The following is a 17,852-nucleotide window of genomic DNA, read 5'->3' as shown; positions in this document are numbered from 1 at the left end:
TCATGCACAAAGAAGGTACCCTAGATAATGTAAAAAGTTGTAGTACAATAACATCATGAGACACGCATCCAAGCCCACACACCTAGTGTACTTGAGCACTCCAAGCTCCAACTAATAACTAACTACTCCAAGTCTTTTCTCCACCTACCTTGTCAAAGACACCTCCATTGAACCGCCAATGGAATAGCACCAATAGAATTGAATTTGAAATGGCTTCCTAAGTTTCCATCGCTTACCTCATATTTCACAAGGGTCAACTGTATGTATATGAGATGAAGGAGATAAAAAATAAATAAATAAATCTCATAGGGATGACAAATGTTGAGAGTGATGGAGAAGAAAGGATAAGAGTATTTAGGCTCAAAGGCAAAGGCTCTCTTTCTATACAAGGTGGGATGAGTAGAATAATGTGAAAATAGGAGGTTATAGTCAAACCCTAACCATGTTCAACATGCATAGAGTGTGTGTTGGCTTATTTGATGTGGACATAAAACAGATCAAGATACAAAGCAGACTGCCAGTGCAATTCGCAACCTCATCACCTGAGGTCATGAGTTAGCTCAGAATGCAACTTTTACAAAGTTTATATGGATCAAGTACTTTCTACCCTAAAATACAATTAAGCCCAGAAATATTCAATTAAATTGAAAGAAAATAAATATAAAATTTTCACTGAATAAAGTCAATAAATATGGGCTTTACAAATATTAAATAGAATACACTTCTATAATTCTATATCAAAATCGTTAATTATCTTTTTCTTAGAAAACTTAGGTATTTAGTACTAATCCCAACTCTAAACCTTCTTCCTCCTCTTCAAGATGAATACCAAAATATAAATATCTCTAAGAGATAAATATAAACCACTACACTTAATTATCTCCTTGTGATCGATACAATCTAATCCCCTTGTGCGTTTTTTTGTTCTTGTATAACTAACGCTACACCCCAACCAAACCAAGCCTAAAACTTTCATTCAACTTTCCTACGCATATAAACCAACAAAACCTCCCTTCAATTTTCCCACTCACTGCCGCAGACCAAGAAAGCACACATGGAGAAGGAAAACACCCGCTGACTCAAATTTTGGCACCACGTTCTTGCCAAAAACGTTATCAGTTTGTCACTCCTCTTTGCTATCATCCTCCATTTATTATTTCTCCACAAACCTTCATCTCTCACCCCCAATCTCCCCACCCAGCATATCGTAAAAATTGATCCCATCTTTAACGCCAAGCCCTCTCCCTCCCCCAAGCCCTTATCTCCCTAACCCAAGTGCTCGTAGCATGTTGTGAAAATTGAACTCATCTATGGTTTGGCCGAAATTTAAGTTATCTACCTGTAGTTTGAAATTTGACACTTTACTCACCTAAGGTTAGCTTAATTAGATTTCCGTAATCCACCTCTGTTAAAAACATGGCTAAATATGTAATTTTACTCAACTTTTATATCTCTCTTCTCCAAAAACAAAATATAAATATAGTGTTAAAGTTTAGCTAACCATGTAGTTTCGTACCACTTAAGAATTTCCCATGTATATATATAGTGTTAAAGTTAATTATTATTATTAATATTAGCAATGCGATGTGTTATTTCATGTTATATATGCTAGAGTGGATGTAGAAAGAGAAGCATAGAATAGGAACACTGAGAACACAAGGGTTACGTGGTTCAGTCTTGTCGGCCTACATCCACGGAAGAATCCCTTAAGGGCTACATCTTTATTATGTATAAGAGTGTAGTACAATAACCTGTGTTATAATGAACCCTAACATGAGTATATATAGGCAACTAAACCCTAGGTTACTAGTACAAGCAGGAGTGAGCTTGGGCCTATTACATTGGGCTAATATGTCTAATATATATCTCTAACACTCTCCCTCAAACTCAATGTGGAAGCTCGATAAAGGCTTGAGGTTGGATAAGTATGAAAAGATCACTTAGAGATGCCTTGAAGAATGCCTTTGAAGAAACCACAATGAAGAATATGCCAATTGACCAATTTCGGAGTTTCAAATGAAGAAACGGAGTCCAAAATCGGAATCTACGTGAAAAACTGTACAAGATAGGCCTTATCGGAAATTTTGACTTTTGGTTAAAGGTCAACTCAAAAAGTCAAAGTCAACTAGTCCATGGTGAAAGTCAACGGATACTAGTCCGGGTCGGTTCCGGGTTTCCGGGTCAGGTCACGGATCAGCAGCAGAGCCGCTGACATCATCCTATGATGTGTCGCTGACGTGGACTAGGGCTGATGTGGAGGTGCTTGCATGGCTATTGACGTGGAGTGATGACGTCAAATGACATCAACAGCAGTTTTCGGCGCATGGCAGTTCACCGGCACATGGAGGAGAAGCCAGAAACCCAGGTGGCGCGTGGAGGCGCGTGCAACAACAGGATAAAACCATATTTCTTCCGTAGGCAGATCGGTGGTTGACATGGCCGATAAGACGACACGTGTGGCCAATGGATGAGCTACATAATAGGAAATCGTGGCGGTGCGTGGGAAAGATTCGGAAACGCAAGCGGCGCATGTTGGCATGTGTGAACGCGATAGACGGCAAGACTTCTCAGGTTTTGCAAATCACCGAGCAAGGAGGCCGACATGGCAGCGCGTGTGGCTATGATCTAACTGGGTCTCAAGATTTTGGTAGCGCATGGAGATGTTCCGAAGCTGTTAGCAGCGCATGGTGGCGCGTGAGCTTGCCGCTGCGGGCCAAGTTTCTGGGTTTTTGTCGCGGGAGGTCGTGGAGCACGTCCGTGGTGTTGGTTTCATCAGGCGAAGCATGGATTTGCACAAATCTGAAAAGTTAAGTCACGGCTTTGCTTGAGTTTGTGGATCTTGGACACAGCACTAAGCCACGGTGGCTGCGAGATGCCGTGGAGTCTAGATCCAGTAGAGAAGCATGCGTGACTTCTGATGGTGGTGTGCATGTGATATTCTTCTTTGCTTGCTAGAGATGTTTTGTTTGATGCCAAGAACGAAGTTTGGCTCTGATACAATGTTAAAGTTAATTATTATTATTAATATTAGCAACGCGATGTGTTATTTCATGTTATGTATGCTAGAGTGGATGCAGAAAGAGAAGCATAAAATAGAAACACTGAGAACACAAGGGTTACGTGGTTCAGCCTTGTTGGCCTACATCTACGGAGGAATCTCTTAAGGACTACATCTTTATTATGTATAAGAGTGTAGTACAATAACCTGTGTTATAATGAACCCTAACATGAGTATATATAGACGACTAAACCCTAGATTACTAGTACAAGCAGGAGTGGGCTTGGGCCTATTACATTGGGTTAATATGTCTAATATATATCTCTAACATATAGAAAAATGCTTCACTGTCACAAGGAAAAAATAGAAAATAAAACACACAAAAATAAAAACAAAAAGTAGCTTCACCCTTTGCCCGAGCTTCTTTCAAGTCACAAGTTACAACATTTAGCAGATCTTATTTGTAGACATATCTAGACACGTATAATTGAAAAAACAAATTAAGTAGCTATAAGAGCAAATGACAATATTTCTTTTGTTTACTTATTTGATTTCCCACTTGTACTTGATATGCTTTCACACAGACTCCCCGTAATTAGCTCCTGCTGCAACCCGTGAAACCGAGTGTGTAGCGGACTCCTGTGTTGTGTCATTGCCACGTTCATCCTCACCAAATATTTCCTCCAAAGACATTCCCATGGTCTCGGTCACAAAGAATGTGAAGAAAACCCCTAACATGTTGGTAACTGCCAAAATCGCCATTGCCTTCTTAATCCTTCCTGGATCACCATTCGAAGTATAGTTTTGCACCCAAAAGGCTCTAACTATTGCCCCAGCCTTACCAGCAGCCACGCTTAGAGCATGACGCGAGGACCTCATCCGGGTCGGAACAACTCACACTACAAGAAATTTGGTTATTTTCAACGGTTGAAACCATTGAAAAAAGTACTAAAAACTGTCGAAAATAACATTTTCGATGGTTGAAATGACCGTCGAAAACCGCCATTAATAACTATGTCAAGAACATTTTTCTACCGCCTATGCAACCGTTGAAAAAAATATTACACTTTAATCAACGGTTAATAAACGTTAAAGTATTATTATAAAAGTATGCTTGTTACTTTTTCCCACATGCACTCAACCGTTGGTAAAAGGTACCTTGAGATAAATTTCAATGGTTTGTAAACGTTGAAATAAGTATTTTCTTAATAAAAAAAATTTTGAATGTGCTTTTTCATATTGATCAAAATTTAATAACCTGATTCAAAACATAAACGTAAACGCAATTGTTCAATTCCAAATGGAATTACAACAGCCAATCAACTGCTCTTTTAACACAATGAAACAAATTGTACAAATCAACATAACTCAACTACTTTGTCTATTGCCCTTTACATTTTTAAATTTGAAACATGAATCACTACTTGCTACGCAAAACCTGTTTTGAATAGTACACTTAAAAGTATTTACAATAGCCAATCCTTGTACACTAAAAGGTATTTGGAGAGTTCTTGTTTGTTGCATAATTTGCTACATACCTTCATCAAGATCATCACCAACTTCATACCTTCTCAAGGTTCTACTAGCATCAACAACATCCACTTTGTATTCATGGAATATTGTACTTAGCATTATTTTCTTTTCACTTCTAACGCCAGGGAAAAGGAAATATAAGGATCAGGTGAAGAACACATACATCTCTCTAAGATTCTGTAAGCCAGTAAAGACATTGTCAATTGGTCCAGATAACTAATTGTGGTTTAGATTTCTACAAGAAAAGAATTAAGATATTCTGATTGAATAACAAAAAAGCAAAAGCAATTCAGTAAATAGGCACTTGGGGGGAGAAGTAACTCACTGATGTTAGAGACATTTCATGGCTGTCCATGACTCCTCACATGGATCCCCACCATCCACTCCCCATCCCTTAATATACAACCTTACCTACTTGACCATTGACTACTACTATTTCAAGGCAGTTAAGCACTTTTTCACTTTAACCTATAGCTTAGAGATCTTAACAAAATAGGTTAGCTAAGAGGAGCATATGGATGTTGCACATTAAGTTCAAAATTTATAGTACTCAGTATCACATGCTCAGCCTCAATCACCCGCTCATGATATTGCTCAAACTAGTCCTGTTTAACACAATACATGTCAACATAAGAAAAAAATTCAAGTTATTATTAGACAAAATAAACACCTAATTGACAAAACAGTTGACAAAATTAAAATGCCTTAAATTTTTAAAATTAAAAGTCAAATAGGAAATGACTATTTAATTTATATTAAGTAAAATCATTCATCCATAATATGGATTTTACATGTTGACAAATTTTGTAAAAATTCTTATGGGATATCATAGACATCTCAGTCCCTTTTACATTTAAACTTTTTTTTTGATAGATAATAAGAGTTTTATTGATGAAAAAGAACAATGTGTTTACGATTGTAAACACACTGCCCTTGAAACAAATACAGTCAAATCATAAGGAAAGACTAATAGAGTTCCGGAAATCAAACAAGGCACTACAATGCGTAAGCCCCCAAATACGAGACCACTCAAACAAAGTCCTAACAAGCAAGGTCTTCAACTTATCTATAGAACTCTCAACGTCCTCAAAAGTTCGGGTATTGCGTTCCTTCCATACTAACCACATAAGGCAAGCTGGTACCAAATTCCAAACCTTTGAAGAGTAAGTTCCCAACCAATTCCTCCAAGCAAAAAGAAGAGAAACAATAGTGTCCGGCATCACCCACTGAACCCCAAACATACTAAGGACCTCACTCCACAAAGCAGATGCAAACTTACAATGGATCAAAAGGTGATCCACAGTCTCCTCATCACACCTACATAAACAACACCAGTTGACAAGGGGCAAGGTCTTCTTAACCAGATTATCAATAGTAAGAATCCCACCCCTAGCAGCAGTCCATAAAAAGAAAGAGACCCTTTTAGGTACCTTTACACACCAAATGCTCTGCCAAGGAAAAGAAACAGAAGGGGCTTTCAATAAAGTAATATAAAAGGATCGCACATCAAAAACACCATTACGATTCAATTGCCAGATCAAAATGTCCTCCCCCTCCCCACTAGGAATCTTGGCAGAAACATGCCCATAGAAAGAATAAAACCTCCTCAACTCCCCTTCATTAAAATTACGACGGAAACAGAAGTTCCAACTCCTACCTCCCCCGTCTGGTGCAAAGATTAACATGTCAGAAATCAGAGCTTCCTTAACCACAGCACCTGCAAACAATTCCGGGTATAATTCCTTCAAAGGAGTAGGACCGCTCCAAGGGTCGTGCCAAAACCGAATACGATTGCCCTCTCCTGCTTCATACACCACATGACTAAAAAAATTGCCTGCACCTTTCCTGATATTCTTCCATAACCCACAACCATGAGTCCCTCTCACAAGTCTAGTGCACCAACCTCCATTATCCTCTCCATATTTGGTGGCTATTACCTGACGCCATAAATGAGTAACTTCCTTCCCAAATCGCCAAAGCCATTTCCCAAGTAGAGCTTGATTGAAAAGCCCAATCTTCCGAATCCCCAAACCCCCTATCTCCACCGGCCAAACAACCTTATCCCAAGCAACAAGCGGATATCTGAAAACATCATCAGAACTCCCCCACAGGGAATTCCTCTGAATCCTCTCCAATCTATTTGCTATGTGTTGCGGAATTGTAAACAGCGATAGATAATAAGTTGGGAGACTCGACAAAGTACTCTTCAATAAAGTAAGCCTACCTCCTTTTGACAAATACAACCTCTTCCAACCAGCAAGCTTTTTCTCCACCCTCTCTAAAATAGGATTCCAGATCGAAGCATCCTTAAAATGAGCCCCAAGAGGCATTCCCAAATAAGACATAGGCAGATGCCCAACCTTACAACATAGAATGCGAGCCAAAGCACCCAAATTTCCAACCTCACCAACTGGCACAACTTCACTCTTGCCAACATTTACTTTTAAGCCTGTAATAGCTTCAAAAAAGATCAACACCATCCTTATATATAATAATTGTTCCCTTGACGCGTCACAGAAAATAATAGTATCATCAGCAAACAATAGATGAGAGATATGCAAACCTCCTCTTGCATTGGGGCTTGCCTGAAACCCCCTAAGAAAGTCACCCTCTTCTGTCCTCCTCAATAACCTGCTCAACACTTCCATCACCAACAAGAACAAAAGAGGAGATAAAGGATCTCCTTGACGAAGACCACGAGAGCTACCAAAAAAGCCAGCCGGGGACCCATTAATAAGCACTGAGAAACGAACTGAAGTGATACAAGCCTTCATCCACCTCCCCCATTTCTCCCCAAAACCCATCCTCTCCATTATGTAAAACAAAGCATTCCAATTTACATGATCATAAGCCTTCTCTATATCCAACTTAATGATCACACCCGGAACACCACTCTTCAATCTACTATCCAAACATTCATTTGCTATAAGAACAGAATCCAGAATCTGTCTTCCCCCTACAAATGCATTCTGGGAGTTGGAAATAAGTTTGTCCAAAACTCTTCGAAGCCTAGACGCCAAAACTTTAGACAGAAGTTTGTACAAACTTCCCACAAGGCTAATGGGCCGAAAATCTTTAATATTGACAGCTTTAAACTTCTTAGGTATCAAACAAAGAAAAGTAGCATTCAAAGATTTTTCAAAGTTGCATTGGCTATGAAAGTCTGCAAAAAAAGCCATAACATCCTCTTCTATCACACCCCAACACTTTTGGAAGAAAGCTATGGTAAAGCCATCAGGACCAGGAGCCTTATCACCCTCGGCCTCCTGAAGAGCAGCAATGATCTCCTCCCTATCAAACTCCCTTTCAAGAGAAAGCCTATCAAACTCATTCAAGCTAGCAAAATCTAACCCATCAACAGTGGGTCTCCAATCCTCAGGTTCCTGATAAAGACTCTTATAAAACCCCACCACCTGATCCTGAATATCTGAGTCATCTTCATACATAATGCCATCAACCTCCACACCCCTCATGGTATTGGCTCGTCTATGTGAATTAGCAAGCCTGTGGAAAAACCTAGTGTTATTGTCCCCCTCCTTTAAGAACAAAGCCCTTGATTTTTGCCTCCAAGAAATCTCCTCCAAAGAAGCTAAAGATTCGATCTCCGCCTTAATCTCACTTTTTCTTGCTTTATCTGCCATAGTCAGCACTTGCATTCCTTCTCTCAAATCCAGATTCAACAGCTCAAACAACAAACATTTTTTTCTAAAATGCACATCCCCAAAAATATTTTTATTCCAATGCTTCAAGTCTTTTTTAAGAGCCTTGAATTTACAGGCGAGAACGTAACTAGGGGATCCCACAAAATGATAACTGTTCCACCAGCCCCTAACTCGATCCACAAAACCCTCCACTTTTAGCCACATATTCTCAAATTTAAAGGGACTTTTCCCCCTCACCAAGCCTCCTGCCTCCACCAGAATAGGACAATGATCGGAAACCACCCGAGGAAGAGGCCTTTGAATTACATCCAAGAAGTGTTCCTCCCAATCAGCTGAAACCAAAACTCTATCTATGCGAGACATAGCAGGGTTCGCTGAATCTCTAAACCACGTATACTCACCCCCAACCAAAGGAAGATCAACCAAAAAATTCCTCTCAATAAAGTCCGAAAAATTGAACATGGCTGGACTAAACGAATTACACCCAAGACGCTCTGCCGGGTATCTAATAATATTGAAATCACCTAAAACACACCACGCTGAACTCCACCTCACTCTCACACTATCAAGTTCTGCCCAAAAAGCATCCCTCAAACCGGCATCATTTGGGCCATAAACTCCCGTGCAAATCCAAACAAAACCATCTGCCACCCCTTTCAACAAGACCGAAACAGAAAAGCTACCCACCACACAATCAATTTTTTCATACACCCTTGTGTCCCATACCACAAGAATACCTCCCGCTGTGTGAATGGCATCTAAAGCCACCCAGTCCACAAAAGAGCTGCCCCAAAGACTTTTCACAGCAGCAGAATTAGTACAGTCCAGTTTGGTTTCCTGAAAACACACAACCTCACACTTCCATTCTTTTAGTAAGTTCTTCACAGTATCCCTCTTATGAGGATTGTTAAATCCTCTCACATTCCAAGATAGAAGTCTCAGATTCATGGACAACCAACAGAGCCCAACCCACTGAATTTCACAATCTCCCTGTTTCGTTTACCAGCTAGACCATCATAATTAACTGTTGAGATTAAATTCCGTAATTCCCTCATACCTTTTGTAGAGGAAGAAGCAGTACGACGAAGACTGCCTGCCTCAGCTTGTTTCTCCCATACTTTCTCAAGTCGTTGAAAAAATTCAACACACTGCCTCTCACAGGAATCTATAGGGAAGCCCACCCACTTACCGAAGCCCTTGACCTTCTTACTTACCCAAGCCGAAGGTTCCAAATCATCCTCCATAGAGATATCAACTGGGACAACTTCCTCAGTCATTAACGCTAAACCCCCATTAGGATCCCATTGAGCCAACGGTACATATTCCATCAACTGTAGCTCCTCCTCATCCCTATCCGACTCCGTAGGATTGACCCAATTCAACACCAGCGTCTCTTCATCAAAAGAACCCGAAACTATCTCAGAAATAGGAGAAAACCTGTTATGTTCTAGTAAAGGCTGATGGCAAGACACCTCAGTCCTCTTTTCTGGTTTCGTCAAACACTCCGACACAGCCTCAGTTAATCTGGGGTGATCACCGGAGCTCAAAAAAGGCGAAACCTCCACAGCCCCACTTATCGGTCCCCCCGTCACTGGATCGCCGGCAACTGATACACCAGAAGTAGCCCCCACCTCGGCACCACTACCTGAACATCCCGTTGGAGCAACCACCTTCTGCACTTCCCTATTAGGTTCGCCGGGAATTAATGAAGCCCCTCCCATCTCGCCGGAAACACCCCTTTGAACAAAACCCAACTGCACCACCGTGTCGGAACCTCCATCGGAGGTTGAAAACTCCTCTCCCACCTCGGCGCCACTACCTGAACAGCCCGTTGGAGCAACCAGCTTCTGCACTGCCCTATCGGGTTCGCCGGGAATTAATGAAGCCCCTCCCATCTCGCCGGAAACACCCCTCTGAACAAAACCCAACTGCACCACCGTGTCGGAACCTCCATCGGAGGTTGAAAACTCCTCTCCCATCTCGCCGGAACCTAAGTTTGACTTCTCGATGCTGACTGGTAAGCCCGATACCTCTCCACTCTCACAGTGTCGTGACAATCCTTGTGGTTTCTGCTGGGTTAAGTCACCAAAATGGGCCTCTTGGGCCTGTTTAAAAGAGCCACCATCTGCTTGCTTAATAGGCCCAAGTTCAGTAGATGTTTTATCATTTAAACCAGACTTGGGCTGAACAAAATTGGCCCACTTCACCTCACGTTGACCCCTTCCATCAAGATCCATTGATATGTGTAGAGAAAAATGGGCTCTAGTCCACTTCAAAGTAGACACACGTGTTGGCCTTCCAGAAACAAGGTGAGTTGAGATATTTGTTTTTGGGATAAAATCAAATCCCCCAAATCCCTCCTTCTGGTTTAACGTACCAGCTAGTTTAGGAAACTGCTTCTCCAAATCTAAATCACTTCCTAATTTCACGTGATCATTAAAGTCCTTCCAAACTTGGTTTCTTGGATTACCGGTAGGTTTTGCACCCCTACCACCGCCGGCAACCACCTCCTTCCCCGGCCTAGAAACAAGTTTACCAAGGAAAAATTCACATAACTTCATTTCAAGAAAAGCCCAGCCACCCTTCTGAAAACCTTCTGGAACACGCAAGCAGCCACGTCGAGCCCCATTGTGATACTCAGAGATTTCCACAAAACAGCCACCCTTGTTCAACCTACTAGAGCACTCCAAAATTTTATAATTCTCATGAAACCGTTTGAAATAATGTTGCTTGCTAAAATCCCAACTGCGTAACTCAGCCAAGCATGCAATGATCCAGTCCAATCCTGATCTACCTACCCGGATAGAACCATGGTACCTTCCCCGTCTTTCTGTAATGGAGTAAGAATCCATACGTCCTCCATCAAAAGCCAAGAAGAAGGCCTTTGTGTCAATGCGAAAAAAAGCAGAATTTCCCCTTTCCCCATGTGAAGGTGAAGGCTTGGATTGTGAAAGAAAGAAATATCCTGCATATGAAAAATTTCACAAGAAGCTCTCACTAAATTGTTCAAAGGGTGTGGGGTCTACTAAGACAAGGAATTCCCAGTGACAAGGCCTACCAAACACAAATGACAAACACAAATAACCTTCTTTCTTACTTTTCAGTTTGTCCTTATCCTTCTAATAAAGAGAATCTCTTTCTCCATCTATATCATATTTTCTTTTCTTTACATTGTGAAATACACTACAAATCCAACACTAAGTCAGAGAAAAAAAATACTCATTAGTCTTCGTATAAGTAGGCTAGACATTTTCACATGATTATTAAAACACGGAAGCCCTTATGGATCCCAAGAAATGGGTACATTCCTATATGCAACAGTTTTAGTGAATAATGTAGTAAGTCAAAAGTTTTTCAAAATTTAAAAAAAAAAATGGTAAGTAACATATCTTAAATTTTTAAGTGCCTAATGGTTTAATGATGTTACAGGTATAAAATCTTTATGCCACAAAGGGCTCCACCTAGCCTAACTTCATTAATTTTCACAACAGCCACCAACAGGGGTGGAACTAGAATTTCAATAATGGGGGGGTGGGGGGGGGGTGGGGGAACCATATATATTTTTGAAAAGTTTAGCTAAATATAAGGTGTAAGTTGAATTTTTGCAAAGTTTCTCTACCCCTGGCCACCAACATTATTTAGTGGTTGTGGCAGGTTTGCAAAGAAGTTCCCTTATATTTAAATGGGAAAGGAGAAAGTGTTTCCTACGCCAAATTTGCTCCATCCCCAATCCTATTCATATTCCTTCCACTAAAGCCCCTAAAACCATACAGAAACTACAGCAAGATATCATAAAAGAAAAAAATAAAATATAAAACAAAAACAAACAAAACTAAAATAGAGGTTGTAAATCTCTACAACCTTATCCAACATTGCCACCTCCCCTGCTTGCATGAGTTCCCTAGCTGCTGCATCCTTCAATTCCTTTTCATACTTCTCCTAAAGTGCAGTAAGATTAATATATATATATATATATATTAAAACGTAGTACAAAGCTTATTACACCAACTGGTAATGCATATATGAAAGCCCAAAACTGTAAAATAAGTGCCACTTATTAGATCCTATTGTCCCAAAGAACCAATTAGCTATAGCTCAATTGGCACTTTCTCCTCTCATAATAAAGGGATGGAGGATGAGGTCCTGAATACTGGGTTTGAGATCCTCTAGGTGTGTGTGCGTGTGTAACTTACCAATCAAAATAGATAGTCAGTCATCAATAACTTGCTATTCATGATGGGTTTTCAGATTCCTGCATAAGCAATGAAGCTTCCAAGGATTAATAAAGTACCTAAAAAGGATTTAGCTTTCAAGGGAGAGAGAATGAGATGAACTTCCTTATGTCATCAATCATATGAAAATATCTAATATGTGCTTATAGGCATTTTACTTTATCATATGACTAGGATGAAAGTCCCATATCCCTTTTTTTTTATTTTTTTATAAATAAAAATTCCCATATCCTTGAAACTATCAGTACATTCTTTAAAAAAATTGTATCAAGCTACCTGTCATTTGCCTCCTCATCACCCTTACCAATAATAGGAATCGTTGGTCCACTTAGAATAGCAAACTTGCAAGTATCAAAGCAATTGAAAATTGGTCCGTTATGTTCACAGCAAACCAGAAGATAGATGCAAAGGAAGGGGAATAATGATGACATGCCAAAGATTTTAAAAGAGAGTATAAACAAACAATGGGAAGAGGTAATTCAAGCCTTCTAGCCAACCAAAGAAGGGCTGATGTAGCACCTATTCCAGGAAATTCATTAAGAGAACCACGAACTTGTCCAGCCGCATCTTTGCTTTTAAATTCACTAGGGTAAGACCAAACCAGACATGGAAGAGGTCCATCTTTTGACGGATCATAGCCTGGTGGCAGGTATAGTGTTGCAGTCATTTGAACCCCATCTTTTCTCTGATACCTGATCATCTCTTTCTGCAATGTTTCCAGCTGTGGGTACGAATGAGGGAAATTCGTAATTTGACATGCTTGCTTATCTGGCCAGCTCAGGATATAGTATTGGGTGTCCTCAGTTTTTGACTCTTTGGAGGTCAGTATTTTCATCCCATTCTGAACACTGTATCACACCCGTGTTTTCTAAACAAAAACTTATCATAAATCTCTCACGGTTTGAACCATCATCCAACTCAAGATACAAGTTTACATTCTACAACCATCATTGCCATTGGAAACATGAATTCGTGATTCAGCCAACAAAAAACAGAGTATCTAATAAAAAAAATGCAAGTCAGTATTAAAAAAAAATATATATACAAGTTAGTTTCATTCTCAATGCTCAGTACCATATATTGTACGTATGCTGATAATTAAACGGTAAGAATATCCTTCTACATATTCAATCTCAAGAATTATTTCATAAAAATTAACAAAATTCATTATTAAAGCACATTTGATGGGAACAAAAACAAGCAGTAAAGCACACCCCAATATCAACCAATCACTATAAATTAACAACAACAAAAAACTACTATGATCACTAATTCGGCAGAAAATAAGTGAACACTATAGAATTCCAATTAATAATAATAAGAATAATTGAAACTTAGGTTTAGTTATGGAACAAAGAACAAAATCTAGAAGAAACTTACTTTATTAGCTTGACCATCCTTTGTAGTAGACTCTGAAACAAAACACAAAGCCATCTAAGAAAGATACAAAAACCTATATATAGGCATATACACAGGAAGAGGGAGAGAGAGAGAGGGAACCTTGGGGGTTTGGGGAGAGAGAGGAAGTGAGGGAGAATTTAAATATTCACCCTAAAATTTTCCCAGGAACCAAACACTAAAATTTATAAACAAAACATGAAAACGCACTGAATTTGCCTCCATTGAAGAATCGAGACGAATCAGGCAAAATGATCTTCGTGTCGATTGAGCTTGAAACCCTAGAAAATTGGGGGAGATTAGATGAGGTAGGCGAAGAGTAGAGGAGTTGACGGAAGACTTCGACTTCGATTTTGTGAGTGACGATGAGACAGAGCCACCGCGTTGAGAGACCAATAGCTATGCAATTGCCATGGCCTAGAGCTTCGAAATTTCCATGATTGAGAGCTATGAAATTGGCTTTGAAATTTCTAGGTTGTGTGAGAGAGATTTGAGCTACTAGAGAGAAAATGAGAAACTGTGAGAGCTATCTATAAAACTTTGATTTGTTCTATAGCTTTATATAAGTTCTGTGTTTCTAATTTTCAACATTGATAACTATAGATAAAAGATGTAGTTTATCTTCTACATTCATCAAGCCCGTAGATAAAACTTTTATTTAATTTTTTTTTACACCTATTTCAACGGTTGTGCCAATGTGTAAATAAGTAGGTTAATTTCCTTATTTTGATCAACAGTTGAGTACAACCGTAGAAACTTAGGGGTTTAATTAACATTTTTTAGTAACCGTAGATAAAAAAATGTTGAAAAAACTCAAGTTTGTTGTAGTGTCGGTTGATAGCACAAAGGTTGTGCTATTAGGTCCAAAGTTTGTAAAGAAAAACGTTAGCCCGTATAACAATGCGAACAGCTCTTCATGTTCCTTGAGGTAGTTAAGGTGGAATGCCATCACAAACATGTATACTAATATAAAGAGGAACCCAAGAAGTTGAATCATAAACCGGCCTTGCTTTTCAATGAAGAACACGGTGAGCCAGTAACCATGGAAGGTACCAAGCATTGCCATACAAAACATAGCACTCGAGGTCTAAAAGACTTCCTTGATTGCATTCACAAATTCGGGCTTTTCAATTAAATTCATTGTGGGGAAAATATCCTTCTAGTTCAGATTTTTGGCTATAAAATGACATGTCCAATAAGAACCATGTGGTCATTATGACTATCAAATGACGCCCATGTCGATGAACAAACTCGTGAGAGAATAATGGGTAGTTGTTTGCAGCTTTGAGTGTCAATAATTTGTCATGTAATTCAACTTTTGAGTTCAAGGTCAAGAGCCCAACTCATGTCCTCAGCGGCTTGTTTGGCATTCCTTTCGATTATGGTTGTGTACGTATTTTTTGCGGGAATTTTCATTCTAAAATAGTATGTTAAGAGTGCTAGATGAGCTCCAAGCATAAGCACAATCGTCCAAAGATAATCTGCCTCTAGTTGTGTGGAAAATACAAGATCATCTTTGAATGAAGCAGCGGGGAAGAAGTGAAGAAAGATTCCTGAAAGTATCATAAGAACTAGCCCTGCGAATACAATTCCTACACCTTGCATTGCATACACCGCGGCAATGAATGCTCCGCAAGTTCTTTTGTTGGAGTAGTCAAACATGATTGTGGCGGAGACGGGATAGTCTCCATCGATACCAAGCCCTACCCGAACCCGAAGAAACAAAGTGTTCCGATGATAGTTTCTTTGCTTGCACCAAAGGACGAGCCGGAGCATATGGCACAAATGACCGTGACAATTAGAGTGACGCTGTAAGCTCTTTTACGGCCAAGTTTGTCAGCAATCCAACCAAAGATTAGGTGGCCTATGAGAGTACCAAGTAGGGCAACACCAATTACAGCGTTGTTAAAGTTTTGGGGGAGGTTTCCAGGCTTTCCTATGCTAGTGTCATAGTAGTAAAGGCAGCCCAAGAGTTTTGAGACTGTTGAAATGCAAAAAAGGTTGTATGCATCAGTGAAAAACCCCATTCCAGCAATGATAATGGTTGTGATGTAGTTCCACTGCGTGCGGGCAAAGTCACGGGCATCAATTTTAAAGCCATTTTTGTAGTCTATTTTATTTTCTTGGTTGCTGGTGATGAAGTTTGCGTGTACCTTTGCTCCTTTTGTAACTAATCTATGAAGGGAAATGATAATGAATAGACCAACATATGAGTCTTGGCTAATTTTCAAGGAATGAACAAGAAAGTAACAGCATCTGAGGGATATTCTATTCACATCGATACAACAAAAGATATTCTTTATCAAGAAATAAAGACAAATTTATGTCAGTTTGATTAATCAACCAACCATTTACTAGCACTACAAGAAATCTAGGTTTAGGCGGCGTTTTTTTTAGTGACGTTTTTAAATTCGCCACTATAAGTGGTATACTGTAACATTTTATAAAAATGCCGCTAAAGAGTGAAATTTTAGCGACATTTTTCTAAAAACGTCGTTGTAACTCAAAACAATAGTGGCGTTTCTTAAAACGTTGCAAAAAATATAGTTTTAGCAGCGCATTTATGGTTTATAGCGACGTTTTCTGAAAACGTCACAATAGTTATTAAGGAAAATGTGCTCAGTACGTTATTAAAAAAGAAATACTATATAGCAACGTCGCTATATGTTATAAACTTTTGGCATTCCGCCACTTTTTTCCAGGTTCCCACACTTCTTTCCCCCTTTTTTTTTCTTCTTTTTTTAGTTAGCCACTCCATGTCCCACTTTTTCCTTTCTTCAGTCAACTATTCATTAACCCCTTCTTTTCTTTTTTGTTCCTATTGTTCCTTTGTAAGCCATTTTCTCCAACACCACCACACATTTTGCCTTCCACCCACTGCCACCACCATAGCCACCGCGACCGTCATTGACCTCCACTAAGACCCACTGCCACCACCATACTTTTTTTCCTCTTTTTTGTTGTTCTAGTTTCTTCAAAGTGTAAGTCTTTGTTCTTGACTTATGGGTTTGCATTGATTGGGTATTTCTTTAATGGGACATGGAGTTTTTGTGCTAATTTTTGCTATTATTCAGTTTTGGTTGGAATCTTTTTGTTGTTCAAGTTTCTCTAGAGTGTAAGTACTTGTTTTTAGCTAATGGGTTTGCTTTGATTTGGTTTTTCTTTAATGGGTCATGGAGTTTTGTGCTAATTTTTGCTGTTTTTCTATTTTGGTTGGAAATTAGTAGAGAAAACTCTTATTCAGATTTGGCTTCTTGTGCAAAAGGACTTGAGGATCATGGGCTGAATCATTGTAAGTATTTCTTTAGAGTGTACATATTTGTTTTTCAATATTATACCTTCTTTTTTTAATTAATCTTGACTTCTTTTTAAATATGGCTCTGTGTGATGTTTATTGTGAATGCAATTCTTGGAAGCATTGATAATTTTTTATCCATGAAAGTTTATATATTTATTATTATTATTATTATTGTTTTGGGAATGTTGACATTGTGATAACATATGTCAAAAATGCTAGAAATGAAAGCCTGGGAGTGAAAATTATTTTGGTACAATGAATTGAGTCTGACTGGCCCATCTCTACACTGGCTAGCTAGGCAACATATGAACAAAAGGGATCAAACAAACCCATCTTCTATTCTTCTTGTAAGTGGGTCAGAAGCCCACCAGAAGCATGGAATTCAAAATGGCCCTTAAACAATCCTATAGGTTTTTTTTGGGTTAAAAACTTCAAAGGGCTAATATATTAGACTAAATCTACTAACTATATAAAAAGTGTCTATAGCCATATCTACAGTTACATTGGTTTAGTCAATTTTTGTCTGTTTGTGAGCAAAACAGTATGTGTTGTTGCAAAAGCCAAAGTTATTATACCCATATTTTGAAATCAATTGTAGGGGATGGATCCTTATTAATAGCTAGGATACTTCTTTTTTTCTTTTTCTTTTCAATATCTACAGCAAAGTGTCTCCTATTAATTATTTATACACTAGGTGTTTTCCATGCATGTGGAAAAAGTGCCTCCTAATA

At 39.1% G+C, this 17,852-nt stretch overlaps 1 protein-coding gene and 1 pseudogene across 12 annotated transcripts; both read right to left on the bottom strand.

The window, feature by feature from the left end:
- Positions 1-3,382: 3,382 nt before the first annotated feature.
- LOC115985624 lies at positions 3,383-16,731 on the bottom strand (annotated as a pseudogene).
- On the bottom strand, positions 9,043-14,419 carry LOC115986773. Of its 12 annotated transcripts, none has more exons than XM_031110050.1 (4): positions 13,926-14,419; positions 13,806-13,837; positions 12,387-13,425; positions 9,043-12,132 (listed from the first exon to the last, which is right to left on the bottom strand). In XM_031110050.1, the coding sequence occupies exon 4, from the start codon at positions 11,043-11,045 to the stop codon at positions 9,138-9,140; it is 1,908 nt and encodes a 635-aa protein (XP_030965910.1). In that variant the 5' UTR covers positions 11,046-12,132; positions 12,387-13,425; positions 13,806-13,837; positions 13,926-14,419; the 3' UTR covers positions 9,043-9,137. The 12 variants fall into 12 exon arrangements, with proteins under 12 accessions (XP_030965910.1, XP_030965918.1, XP_030965916.1 ...); XM_031110058.1 differs by having other exon boundaries at positions 12,387-12,445; XM_031110056.1 differs by having other exon boundaries at positions 14,034-14,419.
- Positions 16,732-17,852: the final 1,121 nt, after the last annotated feature.

This window comes from Quercus lobata, chromosome 4 (assembly GCF_001633185.2).
Source record: "Quercus lobata isolate SW786 chromosome 4, ValleyOak3.0 Primary Assembly, whole genome shotgun sequence".
NCBI lineage: Eukaryota > Viridiplantae > Streptophyta > Magnoliopsida > Fagales > Fagaceae > Quercus > Quercus lobata.
The sequence above is the reverse complement of the archived record's forward strand: the minus strand, read 5'-3'. Positions and strand labels throughout refer to the sequence as shown.

What these genes read in the sequence shown, in the direction of transcription:
- LOC115986773 (XM_031110052.1), bottom strand. Translation starts at nt 11,045, where the DNA reads ATGGATTCTTACTCCATTACAGAAAGACGGGGAAGGTACCATGGTTCT.